Source organism: Metopolophium dirhodum, chromosome 5 (assembly GCF_019925205.1).
Source record: "Metopolophium dirhodum isolate CAU chromosome 5, ASM1992520v1, whole genome shotgun sequence".
Lineage (NCBI taxonomy): Eukaryota > Metazoa > Arthropoda > Insecta > Hemiptera > Aphididae > Metopolophium > Metopolophium dirhodum.
In genome coordinates this window covers 2,831,879-2,853,734 of record NC_083564.1, presented here as the reverse complement: position 1 = coordinate 2,853,734, position 21,856 = coordinate 2,831,879, and the positions used below count along the sequence as shown (strand labels likewise).

Sequence of the window (21,856 nt, the reverse complement as noted above, 5' to 3'; positions counted from 1 at the left end):
CCGAACTATACAATTATTGTGAAAATTAGAAAACATAGCAACTATAGAACTTACATCCCGAAATAATAAAATAAGGTCCCGTATAACACATAGAATTATTTTAATATAACTAGACCATTTGAGTTGAAAATTCGTGGTATAAAAAGTAAAAATAAGTGCGTTCTGAATAGCTAGTAGTAAGTCATAACCGTTTTCAATTAATATTTATACGCTTATTTATTTTATCTGAACACAGTTATTAATTTATCCCAGATCCCTCTTTTAAACTTTAAGAGTTAAAACTATTGTATTCACATTCTACTGATAACTTGTGCCGACTTGTCCATACTTATCTACGCTCAAATTAATTATTTTCACGCTGACATTTGGTGTTGACCACATCTTCGAATCGCGCGTGGCAAAGAGTGCGACCGTTAGGCATATACAATTATATTCTAAAATGTAGGTTACCGAACGAAAACAACATTTTTAGTATAATGTGAGTATACCTCAATAATTCTTGTCGAAAACGTGTTTTGTTCTTTACCGTTTTCCATATTCCGTTAAAACTGTATTGTTTCAAATATTTGGATTTCGCAAAATATATAATAATATATTGTGATAAAACATTTCCAACCGTTGTTTATATTTCTAAATAATTGAAAATTAATATTCGTTGTATTAACTATTATTATAATTTATACCGATGTGATAAATGGACCGTAAAATAATAATTAATAGTTATTATATTCGAGGTTATATTTTGATTTTTTAGCATTTACTGTTTTTCGGTTCGTTTAAAATAATTTATAATATAACTATCTATCCTGTTTAGGTTATAAATACATGTGTAACTATAATACTATAGATCACAGTGCTTCATCACAACACTTTTTTACCTGCCTACTCAATATGTTATAATATTATAATATAGGTATACATTTAACATAACATATTAGCATATTATCGTAAACCATGGATAAATGTATTAAATAATATAAGTATGGTAATATTGTTGTTGTAAACATAACAATTCATTTTTTATGTAAATACCAACCTAACTAGTGTTACTTACAAGACCATAATACTTATAACTATTTTATTAGACACATATGGCTTAATATAAAACAAGCCATAGCTTATCTTAGACGGGTGGGATAGCTGAAAACAAAGAATATTATAGTGAAATCAAATTAATCGTATTAAAATGATAAAATGTATTAGGAATAAATGTCTGTGGACCACACTACGACAGTCCGTGTCCCTCCCCCCATCATAGCTATTATCATAATAATTTCCGATAATGTGGACATTTAAATTATAAATTAGTACAGTTGACATAGTTTTTAATACACAACAATAATAATGTATTATTAGATTTAAGATTTTCAATTTATTTTGTTCTTCGACACATCAGTGTACCGATATTGCCTATATTACACGCCGTCTTAGAAATATTATAAGATAAAAATAGCAAGCGTGCTTTGATAAATTTGGAGCAATATAGTATTGTAAAATTACGTTGTTGCAAAGCAATCATTAGGACGAATCGTTGTAATATAAAAAAAATGTATGTCGGTTTACTTAAAGTATTACTTATGTGGCGTTAATCAAATAACGTATGTTAGCTAACTCGTCAAAACTACATACATTGAAATGTATTTCACTCTCATAATTATGAATATAATATTATCATTTAATACCATTTAAATAAATTTCAATGTGCATTTATTTATATAATATAATTCAATAAAAGGTAATAACTTTTAAGTATGTAGGTCAGTAATTTCGAATCGCTTATTTTACTGATGAACGGTAAATAATGGATTTAACCTGATACAAAATATTTTAATATACGTCAACAATAATTGTTTTTACTACCATAAAACAACAAAAATGCTAAAATGTTTTAATCGACTTTTGGAAACAATCATTTCAGTTTAAATCAATCGAAATTATCAAATAATATATATATATATTATATATGCATCGTAATTATTAATAATTTAATGTGCCATAAAACTCAAGTAATGGATGCAGCATTTCCGTCTATCGTTACTATATTAACTGTTAAAACTATTAAAACAAATTTTAATGTGGTTCGTTAAATTTATGACTTCATTTTTGGAAAAATTGTGGAAATTCGACCGTGGTTACTGGTAAAGTAATTCAGGTAATTCATACGATATACCCTATCGTAATTCATAATAATATATGGTTTGATACACTATAAACGCTATAGAAGCAAATGGCAATATTTGGATTAGAAATTAATTGATTGGTCTACGGAATCGTGTCCCGTGCATTATAAAATATTATATTTAAATACATATATAATATATTATTATGTAATATGCATGCACGAATTTGTGTACAAACATGACGTTACGTTAACGTAATATTATGTAAAATTTGACTTCGTGCACGTACTTCACTCGAACGGTGTTGTATAATAATAATATATGTATTTGTGCTGGATAGTAAATCATCGTTTATATATAATATTATGTAGATATAAACAAATTTCGCATCGCGCCAATATTGATATTATAATATTAGGTACATAGTATAATAATATAGTGTAATTCTAAATCGACAACATACAATATAATAATCATCACTCTCTGCAATAGCGAACGATTTATGCAAAAAAATTATATCGTGATTTGTCACGATAATGGGTTGAACACTTGTCGTTAATAAGAACAGAAAAACTTATAAGGCACCCGGTGCCAATATGTCATTTTGTCCACATAAATACACTCTACGGGAATTATGAATTATGATCCTGTCCTACAGAATCAACCAAATTTGATAATTTTTTTAAATTAATAGATGGTAATACTCTACAGGCCGCATTGATCACCGTTTTTCAATATTATAATCTCAAACTTTATAACGCATCTTTAAAAATAAAACAATTTTAAGCTTTTTTATTTTTTCATAAACCATTTTGTACTATTATTTGAAATAAAATAAAACATTTGAGTTCAATAGGGTTTGTAGGAAGACGGCTTCGTTCTGATAAAAAAAATATTCATCAAAATCCGACAATTCTACAAGGCCTGAGAATTCCTATGAAATCATTTTTGTTGATATAAATAAACATAATTATAGATAATACAATACAAATACATGTATATAATATGTGACAGTAGATCAGTGGAAAAGTATTATAATTAAGGTGGCGACTAAAATATAAAATATAATTTTTAAATTTTATAGAATTGCTGACAATTTTAAAAACTAGTCCCGGGCCTTTGAATCGCCAAGGGTAAATGTATAATAAAACACGCTCAAAGCGTACTTGACTCCGCCCCCCTAACAAAGACACACACGCCGCTCTTTAGCTGGTTAGCTGTTAAACGACTAATAAAATGTAAAATGTGTTTATTTTTACAGAGCATGATGAAATTCCTTAGAGATAACAACAGCGATCCCGAATTTGTCGAAATGAGGAAAATGCTGTTCAACCCTTACAGGCTGTACACATGCGGCGGCGTGGATAGTGTCATTCGTGGAGCGATGAACACGAGCGCCGGAAAATCTGACGCATTTTTCACACCCGAAGTAAGATAGTAATTTTAAAGATAGTGAATTGAATGCGCCAATTAAGCCCCCGAAGAGTGCACCAAAAAAAATAAAAATGCATTTAAAATCTCCAAAATAAAGTATAAAATACACTATACAGAATGTAACAAAAAGAATTGACTAGGTAATGAATAGAGCTTGGATGTTCATGACTTTGTATACTTTTTTTGTGCAACCAAAATTATACCAGAGTACGATATAAATTTGATTCATGAAGTATGGATTATAAATATTATGCAAACTTGTTTTGTATATTTTTGAAACTTTTGAGCATATACATGGATATTATATTGATTATTTGATTTTCTAGATGAAGTAGCATATATTTTATAAACTAGATAAATATTAATACAATTGTCCGTAATATCATTAACAATTATATCATCGTTAATTGTGTTTATGGGTAAGACCCGTGAAAAATTATGAGATTAGATATTTATAAAAACATACTGTCAGATCATGAAGTTTAAATTTGAAAATATCAGAAAAATAATTTATTGCTATACAATGGCGTTAACTTGAAATAAACGATTTTTTTTACTTTTAGTTTATACTTTCAGTAAATTCTTATAGCCCCTTTGAAATATATTTAACTTTGGGAAGCTTTAATTTTCCAACGGCTTCATGAAAAACAAACATTTTAACGTAAACGTGCATAAATAAAATAGTTTTATACATTACCCTAAACATTGTGTTAAGAAAGCTATGGTTTACATAACTAATACATTAAGCTAAAAAATAATGCATTTTCCTACAAATTCACAGCGCAGGTAAAATAATTTATGTGGTTATATGAGTGGTGGGGGGCATCGACAGTGCGCTGTATAATACTTTGGTGCCGTTAATAATCGAGATAGCGAGTAATATACAATACACTATAATGAACATAATATTAATATATGTTTACACGGGGTTTAACGGTTTTAAGTACCAATAATACTTAGGCACACCATGGCTTCGTCTCGAGGGATTGTCTGTCTGTCTTTATGTGCACGGTACGATGATGTAACGTTGTCGAAACACAATTATTACAAACAGACGGATCTTGTCGAGACTTAACGGAAATTCCGGTTGAGATCTATACCCGAGGACATCAATCACCGGATACCCGGCATGGCTCTTGAAGGGATTCTAGTAACCAAAATCTCTTTACGAGCACACAACGTGATTTACCTTAGTACGAATAATTGATTAACATTTTATTGTCAGCATTCGATGCATGTATACATATTTATTACTATTCATTCCTCCAACGAACATAATATCCGTCAAACAATCTTGTAAACGAACGATATATTTTTCAATAATAATAATGCTACGGAGAATACGGTTCAAATGTCACAATAACGTCGCTGTTTTGTTATTAAAAAATTATTAGGTATACAATATTTTATAATATATTAATATGCACGTCATTTATATACGAATTAGTTTAAATTACCGTCTTTTAATTTAAACGTAGGAACTACTAGGGATTGCTGAGAGGTGTATATATACAATATACAACATAATATATTATAATAAGTGATGCGTTTAGTGCAAATACTGATCGTTGCTGAGTATTGCAATAGGTATTCTATTACTCTGAATATCATTTTCTAACATTATAATAATATTGTAATAACACGAAATATATTGATAGTCGAGTTGGAGCGAATGATCAAGGAAACATAATAATATGTGTTATCATTATATGAGAACGTACGAGCAAGATTTACGTTGTCTATAATTTTGTGCGTTTACCAATAATTACCTAGCCCGAAGCTACACCTACACCGTATTCCCTATATTAATTATAATATCATCATGCATCACAGTATTTAAGGTGGCCGTCTGACCGGGTTTTTTTTCGACGCAGGTCACCAGACATCTTTTTGAGAAGAACCACGGGTCGGGGCGCACCAGAGGACAGTGCGGATTGGACTTGGTCGCACTGAACATACAGAGGGGCCGAGATCACGGACTTCCGGCGTACCCACGGTGGCGTGAAACGTGCGGGTTTCCGAGGCCACAGAGTTTCAGCGATCTGGAAGGGCACGTAGAGCCGGCAACGCTGCAAAGAATATCGAAATTGTATAAGTGCGTATACGATATTGTGGTCCTGAAGCGACGTACAGACATTTTTATAAATATCCTCGATCCTACAGCGCAACCCGTTTATCGAGGATAACTACGTTTATGATTATGAATGTAACGTTAAAATGAAATAGCATTTTAATTAATTAATAAAAAAAGATCAATCGATCGATGATGTCTCGTGACGGGTTTTTAACGATGTGGCGTTTAACCACAAATTAACGAATGGTACAATAGACTGCTCTGAGTTACTCGTGGACTGATAAAACTAAGAGTTTCTATAATAATATAATCACATGTTCCAAGTAACCCCTTGATAGTACCATCGAGTAAGAATAATTAAACCTAAAACAGCCCTTTACGCTGCCCCCTCTAATCCTCTAATAAAATTGTAGATTTTGATTTCTTTTCAATTCATAACCAAAGTTGAAATTGTCCATTTAATTTTTAAGTTTCCATTGTAATGAAACTTATTATGTTATCTATCTATAATATTTATGTATGATTGTATATTTTACACTTCCCCTCTAAATAGCCAATAAATAAATAATAATAATACGTCGACTGTTTAAAGTAGGAAAAAAAAATTAAAACTAGGTATACAAAACATTTTCACGTCGTTTATATTACTGCGTATTATATTATATATGCACAGTATAGTTAAGCAACGGCTAGAAGTTTGAAGGTGCTAGCCCCCCACCCTAGAATTTCAGGAATATTAAAAAAATGCTTTCAGTATGTTAACGTATTTAATTACGTATAACGTATAACCGTGTATTAAAATTGTAATTTATTATATGGAGGATGCTGCAAAAGGCATCAGCGCAGCAAACTTATGAGGGATTCTAGTTAAGCCTCCCCTCTTTATAACAAATTATCATCCCCCTCCCCAGCATAATCCTGGCTACAAGTATATTATGGTATATAGGTACACTGAAACCGCATGATAATGTATTGTAACACAACGTTTTGAACCTTACCATTAAGAATAAAATCAATATAAAAAAGTGGAAAATACAAATATCACTTAACAGCGATCAATATAATACGGCGTGATATTAAAACAATCAAATAATATATCAACGTGTTTTGTTTTTCTTATTATTATTATTATTGTTGTTGTTGTTGCTGTTATTGTTTAATAAATAAAGGTGCTCGTGAAATATTTTATGCCTAATGGATGAATCATAAATCCATTATCCCGTATAATTATTCAGCAGATCCATATTCCGCGAATTTCAATCCAGCGGTGTCCGGTGCACTGGAAAAAGTCAAAAACATTACCTTCAAATTTTAAAAAATCTTCAGACGCTCGTCGCAATTTAGGATAAAATAAAAATCGTTTAAAATATCTCTAAAAACCACGCAACGGTCTAGTTTTACGCTACGCTGTTTTTTAGACTAGACACTTTTCAATCGCCGGTAAACAGTTATATGGGCATAGGTAGGTACTAGGTACTGCAGCGATGTTATTTTAATTACAATATCAATTATGTATTTCATCATGTCAGAGTCGTTCGTGTGGTGTGCAGAACAAAGTTTTCGATTGAAATATATTTTAAGTTTGTAAACTCTAAACTCTCGGCGAACGTCACATTAATACTCGTCAAGCAATCTGGAAAAGGATAAAATGGAATTCATTAAAGTTTGCCGCGGCTTGCAGTCGAGTTTTCCTATATTTACGAACGCTCTAGCCACGTGTAACTGTGTACACATCACTGTATATACTTACCTACTTGCTTATTCCTAATACTTATTCTAAAAGACGCGCCGCCGTGGTCGCTTTTATTACTATACCTATAATAATAATAATATATTATGTTATACTTATAGTATTACGGCGAAAGCAAATATTGAATGAATCGGGGAAAAATCGTATATATACAGTACGATTATCGTATCACTGAACATCGCGTGTGCATCGAATACGTTATTAGTGAGGGCACCACCAAAGTGTGGGGGGGGGGGAGGGAGAAGAATTATCCACGACCTCCTTCATCCAACCACTATAGTATCGTCAATTATAATTTTCTTTTACTTATTGTACCTGTATATGCGACACGCAAGTTTTACATAATGATTGCACTGCATTTATGAAATTGTATGATTATAAATTCACGTTTCTGAACGTGGGTAAATATTGTATAAGCCGATTATATAGGTCCACACTCCTAAGTACCACGGTTATGTCTAGTCGTTGTAGATGTGCACGCATGGGTAGGGTAACCTATTCTGCATAAGGCCAGATGAATATTTATCTCAAATACTCGGTTTCATATTATGACGTGACAATGGCGATAATGTGTTTCTGATAGTTGATTAAAAATTGACGATTTTACCTAACCTAAGTGTTACTTATGTATCCGAAGACCTTAGTATAAGATTTATACGCTTGTTGGTGTATCCAGGGTAGTTTTATGGGTGTTGACATTGTGTTAATACCGAATTAAGTCCATGGAATTTTTATTTTTATGAAAAAGTCAATATGTATATTTTTGGCAACTAATTATATTATAAATTATTATTTATAATATAATAGTTAAAATAGTTATGTGAAATGTAAGGGAAGATAATATTTACAACATAGTGTTTCGAACTATATTATGATAAATAACTACCTATATATTATTTTTTAGTTTTAAAACTGTAATACCTAAAAACTATGATGTTAGAAATTAAATTTATTGAGGTGTTTGTATTTCTATTGTACTATGAAACAGGTCGATCGACGATTTGGACCTGTACACCGGGCTGCTTTCAGAGAAGCCGCTGGAAGGAAGCATCTTGGGGCCGACTATCACATGTCTGTTGGCCGATCAATTCCTGAGGGTGAAATCGGGTGATCGTTATTGGTACGAGACGGACGAGAAACCTCAAGCATTTAACGAGGGTGAATAAAACGCATATTATGATATAATAATATTATAGTATGAAAATATTCAGTTTGAATAAACAACAAACCACTTCTATTCTCGTGATCACTTCAACTCACTTACCCCGCCACGTCCGTATTCTCTCTCGTAACACTCAAACACGCATCCCTCTGACGTAAGTGTACTATAATTATGGCTGGGTTTTCAATGCACTTTGAATTTTATCTACTGCAGGAGGTACTGCTATACGATGCTCGTCTCGGTACAAATCTGTTTCATGTGCGTTTGAATAGATAATTAATATAAGTAGGTACAATTGCAGATATTCATTTTGCGTTTTATTGCATTTTTGTTTTTAATGTGATTTTTTTCATTTTCATTCGCATTTTTATAATATTAACGTCATTCTATACGTTCCACATTTAAGAATTTCAAAGATTTTGTTTCAAGTTTAATGGAATTTTATAAAATATAATACCTATTCTACTATCAACGCTAACAATTAAAAATCAAAATGTACAATATCTTGCATTTGAAATTCCATGTAACTAATAAATCGATTAAGGTTGATAGGCAATCTATGCCTACCTGGGGAATCCTAATACTTATATCATAATCACTGAATACACATAAATCAAATAATTTGAATTATTACAGCATCATCGAATCAATATAGTACCATAAATATTTAAAATAAAATAATATTATATTATATAATATACAATACATATTCAATTTCATAGAATTTGTTACTAAACCTTATATTTTTTTAGTTTTTAGTGAATTTTATACGTGGTTAATTTTAAATTTTCGTAAGGCATTCAGACGTTTTTTTAGACTTTTAGATCATCAAATCCCCAGCCTTAAAAATAATATATTAAATGATTCATTTAACCAACAATAACTACACTAATTTTAAAATTTCCAAATCAATTTTCATATTTATGGTTCTTGAAATAAGTTCTAACCAGGTACATACCTGTAGGTTATGTACTTATGTCTGTCGTTATGATTACCTTTTAAGTTTTTAATTTTTTAACCTGTAGACTGTAGGTAAATATACGTTCATAAAAGTGTTTATGTAGGTATATAACATTTTTAATAATAGTATTTTCTCAAAATGTTTAAAAACTACCTACCCGTTTTACTTTTTTAGATAATAAAATTAAAAACCATTTACCTAGTGTGATTAAAAAAAAAATTATTTATTCACGTGGTGATTTACTGATGTTATAATATAAGTAGATTGTAGATATATTATACGGACTTACCATGAAGTGAGTGATCCGCAAATAAAATAAAGCGAATACGCTCGTTTTTAATTTTTCCTATAGTTGAAATGTTTTGGTTTTTCCAAAACAATGTTTTTACATAGTTTGAAGGGCTTATATGTATATTCAAGTTATGTACAAAGTTTATACTGTCTACCCACTCGTGTGTTATATACATCATCTCGACGCTCGACCGCATCTAAGTCCCGTATCGCAAACGGCGGTAAAGTAGGTACATAATAACAATATTATTATTATGCGCACGTTGTTCTTGCTCGTCGTCGTATTATATTATTTTCGTTTCCAATCAATATGCATCGTCGTACGTAATATTATTATACTCGACAGATAGAAACGGACAAATACAAACATTATATAATATATTAATATTTAATACGTGTGCGTGTGTTGTATGCGAACAGATCAGCTGTCAGAGATCCGAAAAACCACGTTTGCGGCAATAATCTGCGACAATTCCGACGAAATTGAATCCGTTCAGCTGCACGTGATGCACAGCGCTCGGAAAGTCGGCAACGCCAGAGTTGGTTGCGACAGTTTAATAAAAACGTCTCTCGGCCCGTGGAAAGAAGAGTTCGACGCGGCCGCTCCTTTGGCCGCCCCTCAGGACCCGACCTCCACCCCACAGGTCGACCCGACCACCACCCCACAGGTCGACCAGACCAACACCGCTCAGGACTCCACCACCGCCGTCGCCGCCACCGAAGTCACGACCAGTAATAATAATAATAACAACGGATCACATTCGGCCGAAGTCCTGCAACCGGCGACAATTATTGGCACGGAAAATCGATAAGGACCACGTGCTAGAACGTAAATTAATTTCAAGTCGGGTAGCCCAAAATTAAGTTTAAAAAATATTGTATAACACCAGATACCTTAACCATAATATTATTGTATGTAATGTCTGTATAAAATACTTATGAACTCCGAACTCGCGTGTGGTACAGAGTTTCAGCATTAAATTATAAGATATTATTTTTACTGTTGATCACATTCGCCAACGGTTGAGATGAAAGAGGGGGCTTACATGAGCTTAAACCCCTGGAAATAATATATATTTAAGTTAGTTTTCTTAATAATTATATATTTATATATTATGTATAGGTAGTTTTTTTATTATAATTTTAAGACTAATAATATAATACTCATACGAAATCAATAGTAATATTATACCTACCAATTAGAGGTACTGCTGAATGATATGCAGGCCCTGCTCAAGGGGTAGGCGGCATAGGCCCACGCCTAGGGCGGCACTTAAACAGCACTTTAATAAGAGGGCGGCATTTTCAAAATACTGATAATATAATATTGTTATGGGTGGCAAAATTTGATTTTTCCTAGTTTCGCTTGAGCCGACCCCGATGAGATGATTGTTGAATAATATTGTACGTCCAACTTTAATCTCAGAACAATTTCTACTAATAAAACTCGCTGCTAATAAATAATAATTACTAGTAGACTGTCGGAGCAAATCAGACAAACTGGTCTACTAATTATTTTTTCATTAATAAAAAAAAAATGGGAAGTATAATCTCAAAGAACAGAATAATCGTATATTGATTGATGAGTGAACTTAGGAGGACGTCACACCCGCGTGTGTTGTATATGTCTTACTATCATACAACATAACATCAGTATCTACATCACAATATGCGTTCAGCCATAGGCATCATTTGGAAAAAGGGGTGATTAGCATCCCCAGTCTTAAAATCAGCACCTTCATAATTTATGACATTGGAGTATATTAACCCATTATCATTAAACTTAAAGGTTAGACATGTTCCATGGTTTTTTCCATGGATATTTTAATTTTAAAACTAGATATAATATTCGAGTGTTACTGCTGGGTAGCTACTCCCCTCACGCTTTCACAGTCAACTTGTATGATCCAGCTCATATATGCTTATTGTAACTACTATTACAGATTGTATATTTTCAAATAAATGTTAAAAAAAAAAGATATAATTTAGGTAGTTAGTAAAGTAAAACCAGTTTAAAAATGCTCATAACTCGATGCAGAACTCTTCTAACGAACCACAGAGTATGTTGTTACATTTAAGTTTGATAAAACTCACCCTAATATTAAAACTAACGAAGCTAAAATATGAAAACTGCTGATCTTTATTTTGATATACCTACCTGTTATGCACTTCTCGTATCTAAGACGGAGACAACATATCAAATTTGGATTCGGCAGTTCCAATTTTGTGTGTAGTTAGCTTTGGTACTAGATTAGATGGTTATTAATATATTTTTTATTAGTTTTGAAACAGTTTGGGAGAGGGAGGGTTTTACGGTGGTTTTCGAGCAACACGTGTGCATGTGGGGGCAAGGATTCGTCGCTAAAAACTCGGGTGGTCACCCATCCGGGAGCTGTCGCCGGACGATGCTTGACCGCAGAACACATTAGCGACTGCGGCAAACCACCGTGCCACCAATAAATATATTATGTGACACATTATCAGTCTTAAAGGTGAGAACATTATTTGCAATTTCCCGTTGGTTTTTTGACATTTTCAAGTGAGTTATGAAAATGTTTAAATCGTACTATTTTAGACGCTTAAAATACTTGCTTGAATCTTAAAATATCGAAAAAAACCACTGAGAAATCACAGATATAATATTCTTTACCTAGAGTGTGTAAAAATTTAATTTAATTCAAGCTAACTACATTGAATTGGAACTGTCCAACGCACATTTACCATGTTATACGTTTGAAGAACGGAGACATCAATGCTTACGGGTGTGACGGCCTCTTAGAATAATAAATTAATAACTATAGTACTATACATTTAATATTATTAATATTTATAATAACTTAAATAATTATATAATATATTATATTATGTTTTATTACATGTTTAAAGTATACTTATATAAATTACTACCTAGGTAGGTAACATTGCGTGTAAATAGTCCGTTGCTCTAAATTTAAGCCCTCCCCCCACCAAAAAAAAAAAATACAATAAAATAAAATAAAAATATTTTCCAGGATCTCCGCTTACAATACTCGCGCACCGATTTCTAAGCGGACACGATGCTCCACCGTCATAATTATCTTATATTATAGAAGTACGTACAATAGTAATAATATTATGCTTATCATATCCTATGTTTTAATATTGGACAAGTCTAAAAAACCATTTCGTCGTGTCTGGTATTACGATAATTATTATTATAATATTATGAGGTCTTTAGCGGTACGCGTCTGGTATCATTATGATTATAATTTATATAAAATACGAACACTAGAAAAATTTAATAATTCAAAGTGAACGTTTTATGGTTTAAACAATAATATATTCAAAGACTATATACGAGACGATGAGACGGTACATAATCATTTCTTTGATGTGCATTCTTATTGTGAATACTATTTGTGTTTTGTAATAACGATTTTACTGTAATAAATATTATAAGACCGTCGTATGACAATTATATAATAACTGTTATCTTTGCGCAAACGTTATAAATTACGATTTTTTTATACCTACAGCTATAGCTCTTATGTATACTATGTATTTTTTTTTTTTTTAATTATAAACAATTTATGTACATTATCGTAATATTATTACTATTTAGTGATGAACCTTAAAATAAATGTACCTACATTAAACGTTGTGAATTTTCGTGTAAAAATATAAGTTTTAATTTTTATGGTCCATAATATTATTATTATTATTTATTACCTGTGAAAACAATAAAGTGTAAAAATTTCAAATCACAAACACGTACCTATAATGGGCTATAATTTGTTTTGCTGTAGATATATTATAGTGCAAGCCACGTAAAATATGTAGCTGCCAAATTATAATAAACTGCTAATAAAATATTAATGTTTATGAGACACCTATTTATTTTTATCGGGTGATGAATTTAGTTGTTGAATAAATAATATGTTAAATTAATTCTGTAACCGATCGTAAACCTTTTAAATTGTTCTAAAAGCTCGGTTATGGTTTACAGTTTGACGTAAAATCAAAAAAAGATCAGTTCGATCTCAAAAATCAGAGTTTGCAGTAAAGAACTGCGCGTGATTACATTAAATGTCGGTCGGCGTAAAACTTTCATTGGTCAATTAATAATCACAGAAGAATTAATTAAGTCATAAGAAAAGAAGCAGACCGCATCGCTATCTTTTTATATTTGATTCCACAAAAGTATCAAAATTATTCTCTACTTAATCTCTACCTACTTTAAACACTATAATATATACATATAAAAACACAAAATGTCTATTGAAAAACACTTGCCAAGTCGGGATTGGCGAGTACATTTTCTTCATTTTTATTTTATTGGGATATTATTAAGCAGGTATTAGGTATATTATATATTTCATTACAATAGGATTAAATCAAATTGTAGTTTAGCTAGACAGTGTTCGAAACAAAAAAATTTCTGAACTGCAACGCATTATTATTTTCAAGTATCTATATAATATACAAAATTTGAGTGGTCAATTTTTAAAATTACAACATTTGTTTAATACTTCAGTTTGTTGGTACTTTTCAGCCTTCTTAAAATGTAAAATAATTTTTTCCTTTGGTACTTAATTTTTATTTACACATACTGTGTGTGTGTGTGTGTGTGTGTGTGTGTGTGTGTGTGTGTGTGTGTGTGTGTGTGTGTGTGTGTGTGTGTGTGTGTGTGTGTGTGTGTGTGTGTGTGTGTGTGTGTGTGTGTGTGTGTGTGTGTGTGTGTGTGTGAAACTAATGTGATTCTAACAAGACCTTGAACAACAAAACCCGTTCACTATTAGCTGCGATGCTAAAGAAAAATCTAGATACCTAAAATGTAATATTTTCTGATCGGTTGAAAAGTTAATTAATTTTGATGAATGCCTATCATTGTTTCATACGTTAAATGGATCACCCTGTACAATATTATGTTCCATTACATTGTCTTAATCTTGTCCAACGTGTCCAAGACGGCAAGACATACATAACAGGAAAATAATATAGATGTATAAAATTATTATATTATTGCCCTTATAACCTATACCCACGGTTTTATTTGTTTTTTTCCTAATAGTTGTGTTAACGTTCCCGTGGTCTACTAATAATGAGAAATGAGAAACACTCAAATTAAAGTGAAAACCCCTGCACATTATTCGCTGGGAATTTAATCTAGGAAAAAATGTATCTTGATATTATTTTTTTTTAAATAAGAAACATTTTTCATTACGACAAAAGACATTTGCGGCGTTTCGTTCGCCACAAACACTCGTCTCTATATTTCTATTCACCGCAAATATTGTATATATAAGAAATTCAAATATAATATAAAACCCCATCTTATAATTATAATTTTTAATTAAAAATGTTCTCTCACTTCACCACGCCGACTACTAACTGTATAAGTATATATTAGTTGAATTATTCAAATTTGAATTTTTATTTTTTTATTTGAGCGTAGAATATGCAATACATAATAATAATATATTCGTGCGGATTAAATATTATGGGCCCCCCGACAGTGTTAATATTGTGGAATTTAACTTCCGGTGCCCGCGACCAATCATAAATAACGTTGCCCATATAAAAATATCTCAACGCCGTTAATAGGTACGATTATTTTCTAAGATTTTCACTATAGGTACCTTGGTAGTGAAAATTAAACCGCACAGGTTGTTAACAGAAAAATATTCTGTTACGATACGCTATAATTGCATCAGATGAGTCGATATTATTTGGTTCACAGTAAACATTGTCGTAAAGGCGTAAAGTGAAATTGTATAAATATTAATAGATAGCTGGTAGGTGTGTACTTACGTAATACCTACCTACTTAACTTATGTATTTGTAGCTTATACTTTATTTTGTAACCAATAATAACAACATTTTATAGAAAAAAAATGTAATACTCATCCCCTGTAAGCTATCTCTTGTGTTGAGAAATTGAGTTCAGTTCAGAAATTAATCATTAAACCTGATGAATACAAAAATAAATGTATACATACGTTTTTGTCTTATAGTACCTATATGAATAGTACTAATACGTACATCGTTTATTATTATAAAACATTAATTGGCATATAAACATCAATTTTAGACTACCTAAGACATTCGACATAAAATCATAATCGATTTAACTGTATACGTTTTTAATCAGATTAAAATTGTGAAAACTTAATATTAAATTATATTTAAAATATAAATTGTATACATAAATCAGTTCCAACATACAAATTATTTGTTTTACCTAAATTTGAGTTACGCTTAAGGGTATATAACTATACTATGGTCTTATTCAGGGGTGGAGTGGCTGGTCCGAAAATGTGAATTTTCCAGATGGCCTGGACCATATTATGGCCTGGTCATTTTATATTAGATTTTAGTTACAAAATTAGTAAATGCGTCAACAATGTTTTTGTATTAAAACTTTGAAACTATGAAATAAGATTTTGGAATGGGAGAAGGGGGCAAAGCAAAAAAAACAACAACTGTTCTTTTACTTTATTAACGCAAAAAAATAGGAATAAACATTATAACGTTAATATTGTCAATGTGAAACCAATTAAAAGGAGATCCAATTAAAATGGCAATTTTTCAACAGTTGTATACTTACTGATTATTTGTAAAAATAAACGCCGAAACACGTTCAAAAATATATTTTTACATTGAAATTGGGAGAATTTTTGGGAACACAATTAACACGTTTAGGTACACATTTTTTCAGACACCAAAAATGAATGCAACGTTCTAGTACTTCATATGTTTAAAATAATACCACATTTGAGCACCTTCAATATGTTTAGGTACACCGTACACCGTCACATTATTTTCTATTTTATTTTTTAGAGTCTATTAGCGTATTAGCGTTACCCAGGTCCCAGGAGACGCTGTCAATATGCATCCATACCAATGCAAGCACGACATTCAACTTTCATGAATTTACCCAACGCAATAACCACCTAAAATTAATGTTATCATGTAAACAATTTAAAATGTAATTGTACAAATAAACTTACACTTTAAATCTGACGAGCCAACTCAAATGAAGGAACCAAAATAAGTGCTTGACAAACTAGTATTTATTTGTTGAAGAATTTAAATCAAAACAGAAGTTGTTTTTCCACTAACAGATTGGGCCTGAAATAATGCACTGTTGAATAACTAACGGCTTTTCAAAACCATATTCATAGATATCATGCAACAAATCTTCTTTTAAATTTATCTCATGGAAGTTTTCTACAACTCTTTTGCAGTCAATCTCGATATTTCCGCTGTCATTCATAACGGATGGTCCTGGCAGATGGTCCAAGGTATTAGTCTCACTAGACTGTGTATTTTTCAGGTTATTAGCATCCATTATTTAATTTTAGATTTATTCTGAAATCAATATATTTTAATTTATTAAAAAAAAATAAGAAAATATAATAATATGTATGTTCCATAGTAAATTTTGATTTCCATCTCACAAATATTTCGTAAAATAAAAACTATTCAACCAAAACAATGGTAGACACTAGGTACCTACCTATAAACAATTTATTGTATTTGAATTAACTACAGAATTTATGTTTATTTGTGATTTACAGAATATCTTTTGTCATTAATAATTATAATCTAATATATCAATTGGATCGTCAGAATTATTAGCAATTTAATAACTATAACATCGTAGGTGCAACTAGGGTCAAAATTCTGGAGGGGGAGGGCTATAGACCACCTAGAAAAACTATTAGTTTAAAATAACCCATTGGTGACTTAAATCTAAATCAACAGGCTAAATAGTAGTCAAGGGGAGGGGGGCCAAGCCCTAAAAATAAAATTTCAGTTATATTATTGTCGGCCAAAATTGCAGGTCTGTGTGACTATATTTATATTTTGTTATCAAATAATAACCGAAATATGCATTTATTAAATAATACTTCTTAATACCTAAAACTTTTATGTTTAGTTTCTTTCTTCTTACTTATATTAAAATTCAAATAACTATATTAGCACTTTTATTATGTACAATTATGACGAATTAAGACTACTTGTATCACAAACTATCTCTTTTAAATTATATGAATATAATTATGTATAGATAAATAAAATATAAATATTTGGTGACAATTTGATGTATCTAATTAAATGGAATTATATCAATATTTATTTTATAATTATCTATACAGGATACAATTTTCAAATTACCTATTAATTACTAGTTAACAATTTATAAAAGGCTCAATTTTTTAAGCTAAGGATTGAAAATTTAAAACAAGGTTGTCATAAATCGTTCATATTGTAACCAATAAGTTTTAAAAATATACCTATATACACTATTTTTTTTTATAAACATTTGAATTTCAAATGTGTACGAAAATACAAAATTATATTATATTTTAAGTTTTAACAAAAAAGAAAAAAAAAGTACAAAACAATTTACAACATCAATACTACAAGTCATATCTACAGCTTAAAATAAGTACAAATCAATAAAAACAAGCTATTTAAATCGTTGACCCAACTACAAAATTAATTAAGTACCTATGTATGAATATTTATAATTAAAAATATAATTATTTTTATTCCTTTTTTAACTATTATAAATTCATTATTTTTTTTTTATTTATTTTATACAATAATATATACAATCTGAACAATTATGCACAATTAGCATATTTGATAAGGGTTACAATAATACGTGAGTACATGAGTAAGAAGCCACCCACTAATGGCACTTAACTGGGAGTTGTATGAAACTAGCTATATTTATATATACTGATTTTTTTTTTTTTTTTGATATTAGTTCCCTAGCAAGTCACGGCACCAGCTCCTTTTTAAGCGACGCCTGGGGTTGCCAGGTAATGTTTGGATGGATAGGTTTTTAATGAGTGGGTTTTGGTGTGTTTGCAGCCGGGCATGAAAGATTTTGTAGAAGCGTATAGCTTCTTCTGTCACAGTTTTTATTGACAGGTCATTATGTATAGTGTAATTTGAAACAAAGGGTGGAGCATTAGTAATTTTCCGAAGAGCAATATTCTGAAAACGCTGAATTTTGTTTGTATTGGACGCTTTTGCTGTACCCCATAGTTGGAGACCATATGTCCATAGAGGTTTGAGTAATGTTTTATATATAAGAACTTTAATTTTTAAACTGGAGTGTTTGTTATTTGTAAGTAGCGTTCGTAGTCTACGAAGACGAGCGTTTAAGGCAAGTCTTTTTATACGGATATGGCTATTCCAAGTGAGGCGCTTATCCAAGTTAAGTCCAAGATATCTAACTGAGTCAGATGTGGGAATAAATGCATTAATTAAACACATATTATCCCCATATTATCTTTAGTATACATTTAATTGCATTCAAATGATTTTGAAAGACATTTTGATATATTTTTTAATTTTTAATTTTTTCTTATTTTTTGGAATATCTTGATTATTTATACATCTTTATTGGCTGATGATACACATTTTTTTAATTTTAACCGAATATTTTTAATTATGATGAACCAAAGTTTAACAATATTGCAGAAAGGTCCAATTATATTAAGATTAACTACTTTTACTCCTGTCAAATTCATAGATAACTTTTATATATTTATTTTGTGTGGGTACCGGTACCTACCTATCATCTATTATTGAACTACCTAGGTATTTTTAAGATAACTTTATTTTAAAGGGATAGGGAATTTTTTTTTAACACTACAATCACTAGTTGTGTTTAAACAATTCCATGTAGGTAGTACCTAATATAACACGTATGCATTATATATGTACAATGTAAATTGTTTAACCTTTGCAGTCACCCTCACCTCGGAAGTGACAAATTTATGACGGGGATACAAAAGCTTTTAGCTTGTGCGGTCTGTGAAGTGGCGTTCGACCACAAAGTGTCTGATGGCCGACAGAAATGACGTGTTCGGCAAAAATACAAATCATCGACATTAAAATAAAAACGTTAATGTGTACTTACATACTGTATAAGCGATTATAGTCGCAAAATGAAGAAATCGCGAACTGTAGGCATCAGAGAGGAAATCGGAAGAGTAACAAGTTGCAGTTAGCAGAAAAGGTGAAACTGTGAGATCTTATTGATCTCACATCATTTATACAATTATACATACCTGTGTAGGTACATTGGAACTCGAAAGTAACGAAAAATGTCGTTATATTTCCTTGAAAAAAACAACCCGTTCACTTCAACATTCTTTTTGTATAAAAAGGAATTCGTTTCTTCCAAACACTGCCTAAGCACAGATAATGTACTTATTCAAAAGTATTATAATATGTCTAGTATCAAAAATAACAACACACTACTGAAACTAGTGAACGAAAATTTGCCACGTCGTAGGTTCAGCCAGGGACAACGAACGGATGGGTCTTATATTAAACTGTTATAAGATTTAAACCAACAGGTGTCGGGGTATAGTCCTCGGTCGTAAAACCGTACGTATTATTATTAGGTTTTGATTAAGTTAGGTTAGAGTTTCGCGGAAGAATGCGAAAGCAGTTCCCGAACGTCGTCGGTTCAAACCACGGACTAAGATATCTAACTTATTTTGAGCTGTTTACGGAAATGGTCAATTTCCATTTTTTTTAGGTTTTTTTCTATAAATATCAATTAAATTTTACCAGTTGAGTAAAAAAGCTTGACAATTTAATAGAAGGCTCCTAGGTTATTGTTTCAAGGACAGATGAAAAAAATTAAAAATCCTTAGTCACGGTTTTTATTTATAAGCATTTAAAGTTCAAATGTTGACAAAATACGGAAAAATCACGAAAATTAGCAAATTATTTTAAGTTGAGAATTCATAAAAATTTTTCTTTTTAAATCTAAGATATGAAAATGTAATATAAGATTACTCATAAGTTTGTCTACCTTTATCAAAAAAATAATGTCTACAAAAAACTTAAATTAAATTTTAATGAGCGTCTGAAATTTATATTTTTACAACATTTGATATTCACTCGATTTCTCATGTAACAATTTTCTTATTTTATTGTAATTAAAAAACGAATGACTGTAGATACTTAAAATTTCACTGAATGTTTATATTAGCATTTTCTATACACCATAAAATTTTGAAAATATTTTGACTCATTTTGAGCTGTTTACGGACATTGTCAGTTTTCAATTTTTTTAGTTTTTTTTTCTATAAATATCAATAAAATTTTATTTGGTGGGTAAAAAAGGGTGAAAATTTAATATAAGGCTCCTGATATATCGTTCTAATAGCAGTTGAAAAATATTAAAAATACATAGGCACAATTTTTTTTTATAAGCATTTAAAGTTCAAATTTTGACAACATTTATCAAATTTATAATTAATTAATTATTTTGTAGTTAAAAATGTATACAATTTTTAACTTTTATGGCTAAGGATTGAAAATTTAAAACAAGGCTCCACGTAAATAGGTTATATATAAATTACTTTATTCACAATAATATCATCAAATATACTTGGCAATATCATAGGCTGACTGACCGTTTTCGCTCAGAATCGTTTTTCTTATACAATGATACTATATCATTGAATTCAAATTTAACACCATCCATTACAGTGACCCACTTGTCACCTACTGTACAGCAGAGCGACATCCACTTATCCAACTTTTTTAGTTTTTTTTTTCTATAAATATCAATAAAATTTTATTTGTTGGGTAAAAAAGCGTAAAAAATTAATGCAAGGCACCTGATATATTGTTACATATTGTTATAAATTTATAATTGAATTAAAAAAATTATCACTTTTATCATTAAAAAGGGAAAATAGTTAGGTTTACGGTCCGCTGTATAGTTGGTGTAAATTGTATATCGACATAAAGGGTTAATTTATAATAGAGTTATAATAAGTTATTAGTATTTAAAGTTTAGACAAGCGAATTAGTGGACAAACATTTTGCGGGGTAACCCCGAACCACTCCACTTCGCCCATCTAAATACTTATAACTCATAAACTACTCGCCCTAAATTCGATTTTTATGAATCAAAATACTTAGAATAATATTCTGCTTTAAATATGAAACTAAAACTCTATGTTGTCATTTAAAAAAGTAAAAAACTTAAAAAATTATATGGATAAAAAATATTTAAAAATATAATTCTTTAATAAAA

At 30.5% G+C, this 21,856-nt stretch overlaps 1 protein-coding gene across 3 annotated transcripts in view; it reads left to right on the top strand.

The window, feature by feature from the left end:
* The window catches only part of LOC132944846 (lactoperoxidase), a 52,998-nt gene extending 39,353 nt beyond the window's left edge, over window positions 1-13,645 (top strand). For 2 of the 3 annotated variants that reach the window (XR_009664485.1, XR_009664484.1), the window contains exons 12-16: window positions 3,382-3,549; window positions 5,429-5,649; window positions 8,367-8,536; window positions 10,213-10,873; window positions 12,804-13,645. Coding sequence is in view for 1 of the 3 variants with exons in the window: in XM_061014368.1 (XP_060870351.1) it covers window positions 3,382-3,549; window positions 5,429-5,649; window positions 8,367-8,536; window positions 10,213-10,604 (951 nt within the window). In the remaining 2 variants the exon portion in view is untranslated. The remainder of the gene's footprint in view (window positions 1-3,381; window positions 3,550-5,428; window positions 5,650-8,366; window positions 8,537-10,212; window positions 10,874-12,803) is intronic. The other variant, XM_061014368.1, reaches the window with a different exon arrangement.
* The last annotated feature ends 8,211 nt before the right edge of the window (window positions 13,646-21,856 follow it).